Here is an 18,864-nt window from a genome sequence, read left to right on the forward strand (position 1 = left end):
ACTGGTAGATGTGAATATGTAACTTGTTTTTTAAGGAAACTAACATGTAATTAACTTCCTATAAGAAGACAGATTCAAAATAACAGCATAGATTCCATTTTCATTGCATACCTTTATTTTTGCATCAGTGTTAGATTTTTCTTTTCTCCAATGTGCTTCCTGCTTCCTCAGTTTCTCCAGGTCATTTAGCAAGTCAGCGCAGTGGGTGCTTAATTTCTCATTTTCCTCCTTCAGATTTTTTACAACCAGTCTGTTTTGCTCTTCCTTATACTGTACACACTCCTTAGTGTCCTGTAGAACAGTACCACAAGGGCCGATAAACAAAACAAAACCAAAAAAAGGTGAGAACTAATCAGCAAATATAAACTGTGCAGTTTTATACTCACAGCAGCTTCTTCTATATTTGATGGCCAAGGTCACCTGTATACTTTTATTGGCCTCTTTTCATGCAGGTGGATGGGTCATATTTTTTCACTGGATGACAGCTTTGATGAGTACACATTTGCAAAGAGCCCATTAATTGATCAAGCTGTCTTTGATGCTGTCCCCAGCTATTTTTGAGACCCACACAGACATATCCTCCCAGACCTGGGTTTTATCAATTAATAATGTCAGTCCCATCAGAATCTAATTACAAGAAGCCACATATTCACACTCCTACTTTCTTAGCTCCATTTCCATCATTAACTATTTATCTGAAAGTTATAAAGCTTGGAGTCTTAGCTTTAAAGCATCTTTGTCAGAGTTTCTGCATGTGAGAAAACTGTATGGTACAGCAGGGCCTAAGGCAATTTTTCCTCCAAGCTTGTCACTTTCTGGGCCACAAAGGCTGACAAAGCTTAAAGTAGGACTTCAAAGAAATAGTGCTATAAAACTATGTGTAAGTCAACACACCTTAACGTCTTGACTTTTATCTTTAAATTTCTTCTGCAAGTCACTGAATTCTTTCCTTAAGAAAGCATTTTCTTCATCTACTGTAATCTTCCGTTTTACAAGGTCATTTATTTCCTGTTTCAGTCTTGATTCACTCTATAGAAAAAAAATCAAGATTATTGGTGAGCTGGCATTTCTAAGAATAATTATTTTATGTAGAAAATTTTAGATTTTGATTCATAATGTTAGAATAACTAGCTTTCATAATAATGTCTATTATCCCATTTCTCATTTCCTGTGATATGCCCATAGATTTTCAAGTAAAATGTGCAAGTATTTACTGTTTACTAGTTTAAGATGAAGAACACATGAAAACTGGATACCAAATACTAAGCCACATTCAGAAAACAAACTTTTCAGATTTAGGTGTGTAATAAGAAAAAAAACTCAAAACTTTACAAAATAGTCTAATTAAAGAAAATGCACATGTAGCTAAAATAAGAATTACCCACTTATTTGAGTATCATTTTAAAGAAAACATTTTTTTTAGAGATACAATTACCCTTTTGTGAAAGTATAAACAATTCTAAAGAATGAAAAATGGTAAGTTTGTTTTGGTACAAAAAATATCTTGCACTGAGAAAGAAAATTCAAAATATCAAAACTGCCAAAATTTTTAACTGAGTGTTTTTCTCACCTGTCAGAGATAATCTTTTAGGTATCTCCAATTGAGGGGATGTACCAATGACTCAATTCTTTGTTTCCCTCTTCTCAAATCTTTATAGCATTTTCCACAGAAAATTTACCCACTCTCTTGGCTTCTGGTTTCATCTGTGTGAAAGACTACCTAATACATAATCCAGCCCTGACTCTCTCCTAATCACCAATCCCACATTTCCAATTTTCTATAAAACACCTCCATTTGGATTATCTGCTGCCACCTCAAACTAGCATGCTAAAACTGATATCCATGTCCTGATATTAACTCTTTTCCTAAACTTATTCAATTTTTGTCAATCCATCATTTTTTCAACTAATATCTGAAACAAATATCTCGTAAATTTTTTTGCAGTGCTTAATTTAGGGTTTCTACTTTATCTAAATATTATTAAACTCACATTTGATATATGCTTTGTTATATTTTTAACTCTATTATACCTAGGAAGGACAGCTATACCATTAGAAATTTTTATTTCATGTATGTATATACTAGGTCATAAAGTAAAATGTGTTTTTTCAGTGTGGGGATAATAGTAATAAAACATTGCTCTATGTTATTTCTATTTAGAGGTGACACTGCTAAGTCACAGGCTATATACACTTCAAGAGTTCTCATAGCTCCACATCTATACCAACGCTTGACACTCAGGATTGATAATTTTTCACACACGAGGTAAAAATGGTACCTTAATATAGTTTTTGTTTCCTATTTTAATTATTAGGGCATATCAAAATATGTCTGACATCAGTCAAACAGCATAAAAACAGGTGCATAAATATGGCCCATCCACAATTCATACCACATTTTTCTATTCTCATCTAAGTCTTAGCCTCCTTCAAGATTCAACTTCCACCTCTTCCATGAAGTCTTCCCCAACTATAAGAGTAGTTTTTGCTATTTCTAAGTATCTGTATTACATGCCTACATTATTCATTTGATATTAACATATTACCTAGTCTTGCTAAGTATGTCTCTAGGTACTGTCTTCCAAACTAGATTACAGTAAATGTTTACAAATGAGATTGACACTGAATGATAAAAGTCAATCATATGAACGCTAAGACTATTTGTAAAATATCTACAGGCCTATCCTTTGAAAAATTGAGCATCCTCATCTATTCTGGAGATAATTCAGACTTTAGGAAGGCAAGACCATTGAACCAAATGATTTAAGTTTTAGAAGGGTCTGCCCATTAATGTGAGCTAAACTTAATGGGAATTGACAATATAAACAACACCAATAGCAAGCCCTTTCATGAAAATTATTTAATAAGTAAAATGTTAGTATTTGAGTGAATTCAGTAATACACAGGACAAATATAGACTTAATTTTTAAATAAAAGCACATAATACAATGAAGTTAGTTAACCGAAACTATCATATTCTGATAATTAGTTCAATAAATTTGACATTATGTATCATAACCATTAAAGTAATAAGTTAAAGATGAACTCCCATGGAAGAGGATTGATAAATTAAACTCTCAAAGATTTGTTAAATTTTGTATAATTCAAAATATTTTCCTAATAAAATCTACCCTCAATGATCTAGTTTCTATAAAAAGCATAGATATATACAGTTACAACTCATTTTTTTCCTTTTTATTGAGGTATAGTTGATTTATAATATTACATAAGTTTCAGGTGTACAAAATAATGATTCACAATTTTTAAAGGTTATATTCCAATTTATAGTTATTATAAAATATTGGCTACATTCCCTGTGCTGTACAATATATTCTTGTAGTTTATTTTATATATAGTAGTTTATACCTATTAACCCCCTATCTCTTTCTTGTCCCTCTCCCCCTTTCCTCTCCACACTGGTAGCGACTAGTTTGTTCTCTGTATCTATGAGTCTGTTCCTTTTTTGTTATATTCATTAGTTTATTTTATTTTTTTAGATTCCACATGTAAGTGATACCATACAGTATTTGTCTTTCCCCATTTGACTTATTTCACTAAGCATAATACCCTCCAAGTCCTAAATTTAGTTTCATGAAAACTTTTCAACAAACTTTTCTGGATAGAGTAGAGTACATTCTTAATGGTCTGGCTTGAGTTAATATTAAAATAGCAAATAGAACTCAGAGGAACCATAAAGCATACACGGTGACAAGAGAAAGTATGTCTAGAACAAATAATTTATTATGGATAAGCCATGGAATGAATAATTCAAATCATGGTCAAAAGATGTCTATAGAGTAAGAAGAGAATGATAGAGAGAATGAAGCAGGAAAAAAAGGGAGGTGTGGTGGCAGTAGCATATAAGACTTAAAACTCTATCAGGCAATACTTGAGCATAGTTAATATATTATTTATGACCTACTTTCAAATGGATATGAAAGTTTTAATAAAAAACAGGGAAGTAATGAAACCACAACAACTAAAACAATGGTAAATGGAGAAAGGGGAAGGGGTAAGAAAATTAAGTCTAACTGAGAACAAAAACTTATATCTGAGCTTCCTAGAAGTTAAGGAAAGAGGGAAATATGTTAAAAAATCATCATTTAATTAAATACAATATCCTAGGTTATTAGCAGAGTCATGTTATGTAGGGCAACACTTGAAGGAGAATTTATTACATGATTTATTTTATGACTAAAAATGACAAAGCTAAAGATTAGTCTTAGCAATAGAAGTTATACAGCAATTCTTTCACATTATGATCAATAAAACATATTATAAGACTGTTCTATGAAAATTTCTCTGCATTTAGCTAAAATAATTGTGTGTAACTTTCTAGTAATTTGACTAGATACATAGTGAAGACTTAAATCAACTAAAGGAATTGTCTTTCTTAATTGTTACTCTATCCCATAGGCTGTAAGTTTGGAAAAGTAAGAGCTATTTAACAATACTCAGTGGAACAACAAAGAAGGGACACAGTGGAGGGACTTCTGGCTTCAGGTCTAGGATACAGGAACTTGAAAGTTGTCTCTCCTGTTCACACAACATTAAAAAAATCTGAACAAACTGAAAACAACAATTTTTCTTAGAATCATCAGAAAACTGATGTCATAAGGCAAACTGCTATTCCCAAAACTAGAGAGACAGGCAGATACAGAGAATCACAATTTACCAGAGCAGAAACCCAGAAGCAAGCAAACTCCATGGTAACCAGTACCAGGGTGGGAAAACCAAACCTACAATTAACAAACTACTGGAAGATCAGTGTGGACAAGTTTCAGAATTAAAATGTCCATGAGGGTCAGTCTTAGAGGAGTTCCCACATCTTCGTAAGTTTTACATAAAGAAGCCCTGTCAGGTTGTCACGGTGAAAATCAGAGAAAAAAATCTCTTCCTGCTTCCTGCGGCGGGGGGGGGGGGGGGGGGGGGTGCGGGGGGGGGTGCGGACAACCGACGGACTTAGACATTGTAAAATATGCTCTAAGTGTTCATTTCTTAACAAGGCCTGCCCTCAAGAGAAACTATTTTACCAGAGCCTATTGAGATTTTACCAAAGACTAACCAACTTGGAGGACATAAAATACCCAACTCCAACACCCTCTAGGTCTTACATTTCCAAGGGAGAAAAAACTGAGAAGCACTTGTGAAGGTCAGAGCCTAGGGGCACAAGTTCACTGAAAGAATGAGACCTAGTCATGACTATAAAATATTTCCCCTTCCCCATCACCAGGGCTTGTGTATAATAACAAGGGAATACAACTGAAAGAACTGTGTTTCAGAGGATATTTAAGAAGTCTCTTGAGAAACCCAAATAAAAAAGGACGCTAAATTTTAGCCTCTGACACATAAAGCCACAGCAAACATTAATTATAACCTAATTATTACCCTAGCCAGGTAAATATAAACCCTCACACTGAAGGCCTGTTTACCTCAGGACTTTTTACTCATTTGGTTAATTATATGAGTCAACTTGGCTAAACCACTGTACCCATCATATCCAGCTTACGAACAAAGACCAGTCTAGACATCGCTGTGAACGTGTTTTGTACATGTGATTGATTAACATTCAAGTCGGTGAACTTTGAGTAAAGGAGATTACTCCTCCATAATGTAGGTGAGCCTCATCCAATCAACTGAAGGCCCTAAGAAAAAGGGCTAATCCTCTGAGGGAGAAGAAATTCTGCCTCCAGAATACTTCTTGATTCAGCTGCAAAATCAGCACTTCCCTGGGTCTCCAGCCTGCCAGTCTTTTATGCAAAATTCAGATTTGCCAGCCCACAATTACATGAACCAATGACTTAAAATTAATCCCTCAATTTCTCTGTCTCTCTCTCCCTCTATCTTTATCTAGCTGTCTATCTATATAGATAGCTATCTACATCTACACACACACACACACACACACACACACACACACATAAAAAACACATGTAGTTCTGTTTCTCTGGAGAACCCTAATAGAGATCTTGATCCTATTTAGGACTTCAGTCTTAAAATTGCAAAGACTTGGACTCTGCCAACAACCTGAGTAAGCTTGGAAGCAGATTCTACCCAAATTAAGCCTCCAGATGAAAGCATAACCCAATTCAAACCTCAATTACAACCTTATGAGATAATGAGCAGAAGACCCACCTAAGCTAGGCCCAGACTCCTAACCCACAGCAACTTCATAAATCTGTGTGTTCTTTTAAGGCTCTAATTTGTTATAAAGCAAGAGAAAAACTAATATATCACAATGTATTTTCCTATCAAATTTATACTAGAAAATAATAGACAAAATAGTTATGGAACATAAGCATTAGAAATCTTGATGGTATTAAAAAAACAAACAAATAATGCTAAGAACGGGAAAGTAAGTCTTCTGTAAGTTTACTTTAAAATGCAGGAGAAAGAAATATTCCTCAACATTTTTCTCATTTTTTTACACTGTGCATTTAAGACATACTACCTAGATTTTTCAGAATACGTTAGAATTAAGAAGTATAGTATTAAATATTATATATAAAATAATACACTAAATCACTAGAAGAACTGATATAGACCCTAAACCTTCTGAATTATCAACATGAGAAGGTATGTATACACACGTACATATACACACACACAAAAATGAAGAAAAGATGTGGTGAATTTAAAAAACAAAGAAAATATTAAAAGCAGAAAATACAAAGTCAGAGAAAAAAGACCAAATAAGTATATTAAGAAGTGCAAATGGAATAAACTTACCTTTAAAAAGGTAAAGACATATAGAATGAGTCAAAACACAAAGTCCAACCAAATATTATATACAATAGATTCATCTAAATATGCAATGTTAAAGGATGAACAAAGATATAACAAATTAATTCAAAGGATGCTGGAGGAAAGAAAACGGTTTAAAAAGAAAATTAAGATATAACCTGAATGACTAAAATGATGAAAAAGTTAGAATAAATGTATTAAATCTTGTTATTTCTTGATACCATGGTCTCTACCTTCATCTAGAATTATGTTAACTCAATGAAGTCTTCTTGTTTTGCGTATTTTAATTTCCTTCTCCATTACTTTCAAATATTGTGCTTAACATATTTTAAATGCAAAAATTTTTCTCTGCACTGTTAAATTTCCTCATTTGTTTCCATTACTTTGCTAGAATTCAGTGATCTCTTAAAATGTCATATACCATTCCACTAGTGTTGCTTTCTAAACTCACTAAAAACTTGATGATTGCTGAATCTGATATTTTTTCACAAACCTCATGTTTTTTTTTAACATTTCATACTAACCACCTTTTGCTTTTTGAAACTCTTGTCAATTCATAAGACACTGTTATACTTCTCTCTCTACTTCTCTGAACAGTTTTTTCATCTCTTTTAGTGAAATTTGCTCTTCCTCTCACCCCATTAATAATATCAGCAAATATCTTGTTCTAAAAATTCTCACTGTTTAAAGTCTTCCCGCTAACTATGACATTAAATATCTATATATAAAGGGGAAAATTCCTTCCCAAGGGTTGGATCCACACTTTCAGAAGGTTGCTAAAAATAAAAAATCGCTCAATGGAATTCCTAACAATAACTAAGACACAAATTGTCTAAAAGTAGTTCAAAAGTTATCCTCACAGTAAGTTGTACTTACTTATAACAGCCCTCTTTCTAATAACAATGCCACTGTTCTCCTGGATTTTCCAGGCTGAAAGCCTATGAGTCACTTATAAATTATTGTCAAGTCCTTACGGTTCTAATTTATATACCTTTAATTTCTGCGAACCGAATAGTACAGGTTCACGTCATTACTCTTAGACTATAAAATAACCCCCCTTACAGATCATTCCACTTTCTGCTTTCTTTTTTCTAATGGTATACTGGATTATCTGTTTTATATTCATAGACTGTAGCTTAACTAACTTAAGTTAATGAAAAGCTTAGACAGATTCTCTTGGCTTATAAGTAATAATAAGTCCAAATTTTTCATTCAAGCAATCAAGGCCTTTCCTTAATACAGGTCCAACATAACATTAGTCTTATTTCAGCCTACACTCCTACATATTTATCTTTGAAACAAACTATAAATTTCAGTATCACACAAACACACCCTATACTCCTATCTTCATGAATTTTTCCTGGTGCTTAGCATGGCAAATCCTCTAAAATCTCTACCTATTAAAACCCATTTGAATACTTCAAGACGTCTCCAAAGAACTTAATCTCTCCTTCCTTTAACTCTTTACAGCATTGTGCTTGTGATTCTCTTATGGCACTTATAATACATTGGTTTTATTCAGTTTAAATCACACAGTAAAAAATATTCAAAGAGCAGCTCTTACAAATTAGTTAATATGGTAAATATTAGATGCCAGGTATACAAGAGTCCCCACCCTCAGAGAACCTGTAATCTAGTATAGGAGAACATGGTTACTTGCACCTCACTTTTATCCCAACCCTACTACTCACAGAGACTTAGAAATCATTAAAGGCAAGAACTTTACCTCTGAATTTTCCACAGTACCATCACATGATAATATATACATCTAATACAATAATTTGAACTGAACTGAAAATATACCTTTTAAAAAGTTATAACCATCACTGCACAAAAACATACATGATTTAGGCAAAGAAATTAAAGGCCCTAAGAAACAAGTTATGTGCCTAAAAACAATTTCTCTTATGGGCATTTAATATTTTATACATAAACTAAATGATTCTACTCAAAAAGTAAATGATGAAATAATACCAACCCAAGGAAAAGGAAGTAGAAAACAAATTTAGCAAAGAAAATGGAAAATATACTATCATTTAAGAAAGTCAACATTGTTTAATGGTATGCTATACTATCTAGATCTGGTAAACTAAGCATTCCCTAAAGCATTGCAAACAATGCCAAAGGATATGTTTTAAAAAGTTCCAAAGTCTATTCTCCTCCATAGACTAGATTTGTAACTGAGGAAGAGATTGTTCAGCCAGCCTGGATCTACAGTTTCCCAAACCTCCTGAATCTTGGGGTGGTCATATAACTAGTTTTCCCCGGTGAAATGTGAGCACAAATGATGTTTGTCACTTCTTAGACATAGGTTTTATATATTAGGCAGCTGAACCTAGACAAATTAATATACTAGGCACATTATAATATTTATCTATCTTAGAAATCATTTTGATATTCCTTGATATTAGAGTGGCATATACAACTTTTTCCAAAACAAACTGATTTAAAAATTATTTCTAAAATTCTATCATTATAGCACCAATTATGACATTTTCTATAGGGAAAATACAATGCTGGAAAAAGCATAAATCTCAAATTTACATGTCATATAGAAATCTACATTCAATTTTAGAAAGAGTTTATATGGATTTAGAGAATGAAAAAATAACTGAATCTTTTATATAAGTTAACATCCACTTTTAGTCCTTTAATAAAGCAACTCAGCAACTTTGGATGAAAGTTCTCATTATCATTGAATAGGCTAGGAAGGAAAATAGAGTTAGAAGTTGGAAGAGCACAGCTGCCAAAAAGAACCTCCATTTAATCTAGAAAAATTTTAGGTCATTTATTCTATAATAAGCAACTGGGTATAAAATGAACTTAAGTATTATATCATGATATAGGCCATTCTTAAAATAAAACTCTTTCACCCTTATTTTTAAGATTCTAATACCTTTAAAATGATTCATGGAAGCAATGGCCATATGGACTTTTGCAGTGATAATGTACTGATTATATAATTATATACAATTTAAAATACATAGTCATACGTAATTGTATAATTTATTGATTATATGTAAAAGATAGGATTGTATAATGCAAAAAGGCAAGTTTTCAAAAGACCAATATAATCATCCTGGTTGTTGTTAATCTTTTCTACAAATGAAACCATCTAAAAATTTATGTTTCAGAATGGAATGATAACTGCCAAAAATAAAAAGCAAATTTTAGTTAAAAACGAGTGAGTGATAGTTACTACTATGAAATTATAACATCATCTTAAGAGTTTAAATTGATAGATAACAAAGACTATTAATTCAGAAACTGAAGAATAATCTGACTAAAGTAGTAACCTGACTATAGAAATGGTTTGACATAATGACCTTGATATTCTTTATGAACATTGTTGCAAAAAATTAAAAATAATTATAAAGACCTATTAGCTGAAAGAAGTATTATGATTTTAGTATTTTCTGTTATAACACCAACCTGTTCCAATTCTTGTATTTTAGCATCCTTGACTTGCAGAATTTCTAAAACTTTTCTGTCTTTAGCTTCAGATTTCTGTTTTTCTCTAGAAAAAAAAAACACTGAGAGTTTATGAGTCATATATGGTAGCCAATTCTTTAAATTTTTATATCCTGATAATGAGTGTCACTTTAAAATACAGAAAATTAAATTATCTGGGGTTGACAGCCCTTTCAGAATTAATCAGAAACCATATGGCAAGGGACAAAAACTTACAACTGCTGACAACTAAGACAACTTTATACAAAAAAAGTTTAGTTTTCAAATTTAGATGCATGATAAAAAATACTTAAAACACATTTTATCTTGATTGCAATAAACATTATATCATAAATTTAAAATAATTAATGAATATATAAATATGCTCCTGTTAATATAAACATTGTACATATGCAATTATAAAAAGAATAAAATACTTATCATTTTTAAGTAAAACACTCAAAAAATAGACAGCTAGAGATTTACGAATATCCAACATTAAATAAATGGGGAGAAATTTAAGGAAACCCATTTACATTTTTTAAAAACTTTAAAAATAGGTAGAATAAATAAAAATCTTTATCTAAATCACACAAATCACAAAGTGTACAGGTTGGAAGAAAAAAAGGAATCCTCACTTGAGAAAGTGAAATGAAGCAAAGGGCTTTAAAAGGCACAACGGGACATTAGAATTAAGAGATACCAATCAGAAAAGCATACCATTGCCGGTGACCAAGACGGTAGAGTAGGAAGACCTTGAACTTACCTCCCTCCATGGACAACACAAAAAAATACAACTACTTACAGAGCAACTATTCATGAGAACAAACTGAAGACTAGTAGAAAGGATATTACACAAATAAAGACATGAAGAGACCACAATAAGACAGTTAGGAGGGGTGGAGATAAAATATAGTCAGGAGGTATATACCCAGATCAGTGGCCCCCAAATGGGAAGATAAGCATAACTGCAGAGGTCCTCCCCAAGAAGTAAGGTGTATGTGCCACACATCACGCTCTCCAGCCTGGATATCCTACACCAAGAAGATGAGACCACAGTACATCTGCCTTTGAAAACCAATGGTGCTCATGTGCAGGAGAGCCAGAGAGCTGTAGGAAACAGGGATTCAACCCTTAAAGAGTGTGCACAAAATCTCAAACAGTCCAAGTCCCAATGCAGATGCAGCTGTATGAAAGGAGCCTAGGTCAGATCCACTTGCTGGCCTTGGTAAGCCTCCTAGAGAGGCAAGAAGCAATCAGGATCCCCCTTGGGGAGAGAGATGCTGGCAGCAGCCATTTTGGTAGGCTCATTGTACTGTGATAATATCAGCCATTTTGAAATCCCTCCTCTACCCTGTTAGCACCAGGGGATTACTCACCCACCAGGGGGCTAGCCCCAGCCCCAAATCACCCCAGGCTGTGCAGACATCCATGTAGGGACCCTGTGTATAGCCAATGACACAGGAAGACTGCCCTGCCCTCCAGCAGGTCCACAGCCACACTGCACAAGGCAGAGCCTCACAGCCAATTGGGCCAGGGCCAGCTCCACCTGACAACACACCCACAGTAACTGACCCCATCACAAAAGAATGGTTCATGCTGACTACATGAGGAGAACCCCTATGGCATACAGCTGTAATGATCAGAGACGGGTGTGCTACTGAACCCTAAGGAATGTCTCCTACATAAGGCTACCTCCCCAAAACTGGAAAATGTAACTGGCTGACCTAACACATAGAAATAAACATGGAGAACTGGGCAAAAATGAGGAGACAGAGAAATATGTCCCGAACAAAGAAACAAGTTAAAACCTCAGAAAAAAAGAATTAGACAAAGTGGAGATAAGCAATCTTCGCCAAAAAGAGTTCAAGATAATGATCATAAAGAGGCTTACTGAACTTGGGAGAAAACTAGATGAACACAGCGAAAATTTCAAAAAGAGTTAAAACATATAAAGAAAAACCAAACTGCTGAAAAATACAATAACTGAAATAAAAAAAAACACAACAGAAGGAGTTAGGTGATACAGAGTAATGGACCAGGAATCTGGAAGACAGAAGAGTAGAAATCTCCCAAGCAGAACAGAAAAAAGAATGTTCAAAAAAGAAAATAGTTTAAGAGACCTCTGGAACAACATCAGGCATACTAACATTGGCATATAGGAGTCATAGAGGAAAAGAGAGAGAGAAAGTAACGGAGAACTTATTTGAAGAAATAATATCTGAAAACTTCCTTAATCTGGGGAAGGAAACAGACATCCAAGGCCAGGAATCACAGAAACTACCAAATAAGATGAACCCAATGAGGTCCACATCAAGACACATTACAAGTAAGATGGCAAAAATAAAAAGAGACTCTTAAAAGCAGCAAGAGAAAAGCAACTAGTTACATACAAGGGGACTCCCGTAAAGCTATCAGTTGACTCTTCAGCAGAAACGCTACAAGCCAGAAGGGAGTTAGACAATATATTTAAAGTGATGAAAGAAAAAAAATTGACAACCAAGAATACTCTATCTGGCAAGGCTATCATTCAGATAAAAACTGTAAAGTTTCCTTAAAAAAAAATTAGAACAGTATTTCCATAAAGATCCAGCAATTTCACTTCTGGGTATTTACCCAAAGAAAACAAACAAAAAACAAACAAACAAAAATATTTATTTAAAAAGATATAAGCATACCAAATGATCACTGTAGCATTATTTACTATAGCCAAGATGTGGAAAACAACCTAAGTGCCCATCAATAGATGAAAGGAAAAGGAAGATATGGTATATACTCAAAATGGCATATTTCTCAGGAAAAACATGAAATCTTGCCACTTGCAACAATTTGGATGTATCTAGCAGGAATTATGCTAAGCAAAATAAGTCAGAGAAAGACAAATATCGTATGATTTCGCTTATATATAGTATCTGAAAAACAGGGGGGAAAAAACCAACAAACAAAAGAAGACAGAGCAGACTTATAGATACAGAGAACAAACAGGTAGTTGCCAGAGAAGAGGGAAGATAAAGTGGATTAGAGGTTCAAAACGCCTGTTATAAAATAAGGGATATAACATACAGCATAAAAAATATGGTCAATAAGAGCATAATAACTTTGTATGGGGATAGTTGGTTACTAGATTTATGATGATGATCATTCCATAATGTATGTAAATGTCAAATCACCATGTAGTTCACTTGAAATAAGTATATTATACGTCAAGTGTATTTCAATTTAAAAATAAAGAAAAGCATACTACTAAAGGGGATAAATTGAGATGGCATAACAGTACATTAAAAATTTTTTAATTAGACTTCCAAAAAGTTAGCAAACTAAGTTCACTCTTTGAGGCTCTTCTCTATTCTCTAAATTTACAGTATTAATAGAAGAACATAAAGGAAAAAAATTAAGGAAACAAAGCCACATCTCTGAGGATCACAAACTAAACAGAAATACAGTACTATGAATGGGGATGAAGCTGCTGTTCACTGTCCAGATCCAGATGCAGGCTAAGGTGGAAAGGAAGTTGGCTTCTGGGGATAATAGAGAATAGAAGTGTCCTGCTAAATAAGTGGAAGCATAGCCAAGTGCATTGTTTGAAATGAGAGACTGGGATGGGACTCGTCATCTCCAGAAAGAAGCCTGGAAAAAATTTCCAACCATCCTTACCTGCAACTAACGCTTACATGAAAATCTCGAAAGGCAAAAGTTTATAGATACAGCATCCCAATCATGAACTGAGCCAAAGCACCCCATAGCTCATGTATTAAGTATAGTAAATCCTCTGTGTCACTGTAGGATAAGAGCCTCAAACTACCAATATATAACCTATTTCAGGATGGAGGATTGGGGTGAGGGTGACAATTTAGTGAAAAGCACAAAATTTCTGGAGAAAAAAGCATTAGAAAAAGAGAGGTAGTGGGAAAGAAGACGAGAACAGTAACAGCAACCATCCCACACAAGATGTGACCACAAACAAAAAACTCCAAAACACATGAAGAAAACACATACTCTACATAAATATATAACACACACACTAACTCAGTAATCCAAAGAAGCAATCTAGGTAAAATGAAAACAGACAAAGTGATGATTTTAAAATAAGAACTTCAAAGACATAAAAGAATTATTAAAATTAAAAAAAACAAGAAATAAAATAAGAACAGGCACATCTAAAAATCTGTTAAAAATCTTGAAAATAAAATTTATAATCAAGGAATCAAAAACAATTAAATGGGCTAAGCTCAAAATAGGTGCAAAAAGAGAATTAGTGAAACAGGATAGCAACGAGGGACTCATCCAGAATACTGCATAGAGAAACGATGAGATTAAAAATATGAAAACAGTTAAGACATGTAGGTTTTACTGGGATAATCCAACATATGCCTAAAGAATTCCAGAAGTAGGTAACAGTGGGATAAAAGATAAAGCAATATTTTTAGGAGGCAATTGCTGAGAATGTTTTAGAAAGAGACTCCTCAAACTGAAAGAGTACCCACCAAAATAAATACCCCCCCAATACCCATATCTATATTCCATAAGTATTTATTGAGCACTTATTATATGACAAGCACTATCTTAGGGACTAGGGATACTGCAACTAACAAAATAAATCAAGTGGCTGCCTTCATGGAATCAACATTCTAGTTTATGAATACTGAAAATAAATGATATGTAAGTTAATATATAGTAGCTTAATTGGCCCTATGTATAAGGACAATAAACTAGACTAGCAGATGCCTAGTGTTGGAGAACAAGGGAGTAACAGGAAGGCTGTATTTTCCTATGCAATAATTAACAGATTGACTGTCTTTAAAGGTGGTATTTGAAAAGAAACTTAAAGGAAGGGAGAGTCATGGAGCTCTCAGGGAAGAGTTTTCCAAGCCACAGGACCCATAGCAAGTGTAAAGCATTGAGGCAAGAGCACAACCGGTCCATTCAAAGAATAGCAAACTTAAACTGACACTAGCCCCTCATCCAAGTGCATGCCCTAATTAGCAGTCTGCAGAGTCAAAAGTAAATTGAAATTACTGATACAACTGCTCCAACAGCCCTTGCAGTCAGTAATCTCCCCTGACTCCAACATCTTTCCCTTATACACGCCTTAGATAAGCCCTCTGTAGGGCTTACCTGAAAGCACCCCACCCACCAACCTTAATAAAGGCATGTGCCCCACGTCCTGTCTCTTTCTCTGTCTGCACTCTGCCTTGACCTCCCCATATTGCCCCTTGAGGCTTGCCAAGTACTTCCTCCAGGACCTGGAAGTAATAAATTTTTCTATTTCAATTTCTCTTGCGGTCTGTTGTTCAACCAGGGTTTACCATCCATCACCCTGTGCTCTACTTAACAAGTGTTAATTTGACAAATTCCTAACAGCTCTCAGCTGAGAGTGAGAATGGGAAACAAAGTGTTAGAAGTTGACAAGTGAGTAAGAATAAAATAGTCTTCTACAGTACCAGGATAGTAAGTGAACCAGAAAAAAATAGGATGACTACCAGGCAGTATTAAGCATTGAAGGTAATGGTCCTAAATTTATATGAAACCAGTCATCGTGGTGGAAAGTTTTTCTCTAGCCATGTTCAGCCCTCTGGATGTAGGCATACAGTAGGTGAAGAGTTGGAATAAACCACATCTGAAATTTTGCAAACATATTTTGACTACTATTTCTACTGTTAGCACTTTACCCTGCTTTATTATTTTATTTTCTCTTTACCAAGTATTAACAGCTTATTTAATGCATAATCGCAGTCCATTGTCTTCAACTGGGCTTTCTGTTTGTTTGTTTTATTAATAGTGAAATTAAACACCCTTTCAGAAATTGAAATGCCTTTTTCCCCTAATTTGCCATAGCCTGTCAATGTATCTACCATTTTACATTTCTATGTTTTTAGTGATTTATAAAACTATTTTATGTTAAAAATATATGCTCCTTGCCTATCACTTCTCACTAACATTCCATCTCAAACTATCACTTGGATTTTGAATTTACCATTATAAAATCATGAGTTTTACAAAAGAATACTACACCCATTCAAGATACAGTTGACCCTTTGAACAACGAAGGTTTGCCAGGGTCCACCTGTATGTCAATATTTGTCAACAGTAAATACTACAGTACCACAGGGTTGGTACATAGTAGGTTGAAACCGTGGATGAGAGGAACCAAGGATATGGAGGGCTGACTATGAATTATACACAGATTAACTCCCAGGTATTCAAGGGTCAATTGTATAAGCAGCAGTAGAAAAATAACTTCAAATCCCAAAGGGCAGGGCATGATTGGTTTCACTCAAGGACAAAGACCCAGGTTGAGATAGCCAAGATATTAATTCCAGTCAGAAACTCCTGTAAATTCCTTCCGGAATAAACTACAGACCTATTTTTAACCTCCCAGGCATTAGTTTAATTTAGAAGGCTAGAGTCTTTCTAATCCACTCGATGTCAAAAGAAATTCTGGTGGTCCTTTTAAATGAGATAGGGATGAAACTAGACTACATGCCAGAAACCCCAGACAAAAGCATTACTGCAGCTTCCAAATTAGTCTGGTACCAGAGTGATTATCTCCTATGACACAAGTATGTACATAACTCACTCACACTCAAAGTGCCACTTATAGCATGGGTCATCAGAGAAGTAACATCAGCATCACCTAGAACTTGTTACAAATGCACCACAGGGTAGAAACTCTGAGGGTAGAGCCCAGCAATCTGTGTTTAACAATAACATGCTATGGATTGAATGTTTCAAATCCATATTCTGAAACCCTAATCCCGAAAGTAAGGATATCTGGAAGTAGGGCCTTTGGAAGGTCATACGGGTAAGGCCCTCATGAACGGGATTAGTGAAAGAGAGATTAGAAAGAGAAATGATCTTTCTCTCCTCATCATGTGAGGATAAAGCAAGAAGGCAGCTGTCTGCAGATCGCTTTCAAAGTAGGCAGGCACCTTGACACTGGACTTCCAAACCTCCAGAACCATGAGAAATAAATATTTGTTGTTTAAGCCACAGTCTATATGGTATTGTTATAGCAGTCCAAACTGACCAAGACACAAAGCTTCAAGTAATTCTGATATATACTAAAGTCTGAAAGTCACTGAAATAACAATAACTGATAACACTTTTCAAGAGATTAATATTGAAAGTATAGGTCATAAATGAAATATGAATCTTCATATAAAATATAATCTTCAAAAATATACCTCAATGATACATTTTATAACCAAAAAATTATATAATTGACTTCTATGTTATAGTTTTTAAGTTGAAAAAAATCACAATTCAAAAATCTGTACAGAGATTTGTCCAGCAGCTCCTCCTGGTGGTATGGGATATCTATTATTATCTTAACAGGAAACTGCTCTCAAGAGAAAACAATGCTATAATGTGAATACAATAATTTTACTTGAAATAATACAGATGAAAAAAAGTTGCCTCAAGTTTAAAAATCACCAACCTACCTGGTTAATTCAATTAATATACATTCTATGTATTTATAAGACATTTTTAAAAGGTTCCTAAAAATAAAGACACTGTCAAGAAGTTGATGATGATCAATGACTGAGACAAACTCCTGTTTAGCTAATTAGAACCACTGATGTGCAATAATGATGTGAGCTAAGAATATCTGCAGACTTCTTTAGGATGAAAAATGAAGTGAAGAGAGGCTGTCAAATTTGTACAAGTTTAAAGCTCCAATCACTTTTCCCAAGAGTACTACCCATTTAAACATTTAACACTGCTGTACTTAGCCACATGAATTACCATGCTAAAATTATGCCATTTTTCTAAATTCAAAAATCTGAGAAATTATTCTAAATCATTACAAAACAAAATTTTATTGTGTTACAGACCATGTCATATATTATACAATATGACATTATTATATTTTCTGGGTTTGAGCCCATTTTTAATGAGATGTCAAAAATGAAATATTAGAGTCTAAAAGAAACATCTAACTATAAATGAGGCAATGATATTGGTCTGAACTGAAAAACAAAGGAGATAAAAAAAGCAAAACTAACTGATGTTGATTATTCTTAATTAACAGGTAACACTAATGCACAAAATAAACCTAGTTGTACAAACATTTTCTTTCATTTAAGAACAGAATCTTTTAAAATGCACATTTTTCTTACTAATGGCTTTCCATTTAAACGCATTCTCAATTTCTACTAAGCACTAGGATTCTAAAACAGTAACACTGATAAAAATGGAAGTTTAGCGAAATGAGAATTGTATCATTACAATTATTTATCCTTTTATCCACAAACTGTTTTACAACTATTTTCCTAGTTTGAATATGTATAGTAAAGTACTAGAATGGGACCTATGAATAAACAATAGTAAGAGAACTTGAAAAGAGAAAAACTTGAAAACTTAACATAAATATTTTCAAATACATTTATTTCACAGTAAAAACAGCTATAGAACAAAAACTCTAATATTCTGAACACATTACTAAATTAACAGATCCTAATACATATAAAACCTTTGGTATAAAATATTTTAAAGGTCTAAGTATCCTTGAAATACCTATTTTGCCTTAAGACCAGAACATAATTTTTCTTACATAATCCATGGTGTCTATTGTATCTTATTTTTCAATATAAAATATACATTTAAACTATATGTGAAAGCCAAAATTTGTGCTGGAAGAGTCAGCCTCAGACATGAAAAATGATTTCT

The 18,864-nt window shown here is 33.8% G+C and overlaps 1 protein-coding gene across 1 annotated transcript in view; it reads right to left on the minus strand.

The window, feature by feature from the left end:
• Nucleotides 1-18,864, minus strand: part of CNTLN (centlein) — a 247,919-nt gene that overhangs the window by 199,345 nt on the left and 29,710 nt on the right. The window contains exons 3-5 of the mRNA XM_010946034.3: nucleotides 10,177-10,261; nucleotides 895-1,029; nucleotides 112-291 (exon numbers count right to left, since the gene is read on the minus strand). Of these exons, the coding sequence (XP_010944336.1) occupies nucleotides 112-291; nucleotides 895-1,029; nucleotides 10,177-10,261 (400 nt within the window). The remainder of the gene's footprint in view (nucleotides 1-111; nucleotides 292-894; nucleotides 1,030-10,176; nucleotides 10,262-18,864) is intronic.

The sequence above is a fragment of the Camelus bactrianus genome, chromosome 4 (assembly GCF_048773025.1).
Source record: "Camelus bactrianus isolate YW-2024 breed Bactrian camel chromosome 4, ASM4877302v1, whole genome shotgun sequence".
NCBI classification, from domain to species: domain Eukaryota; kingdom Metazoa; phylum Chordata; class Mammalia; order Artiodactyla; family Camelidae; genus Camelus; species Camelus bactrianus.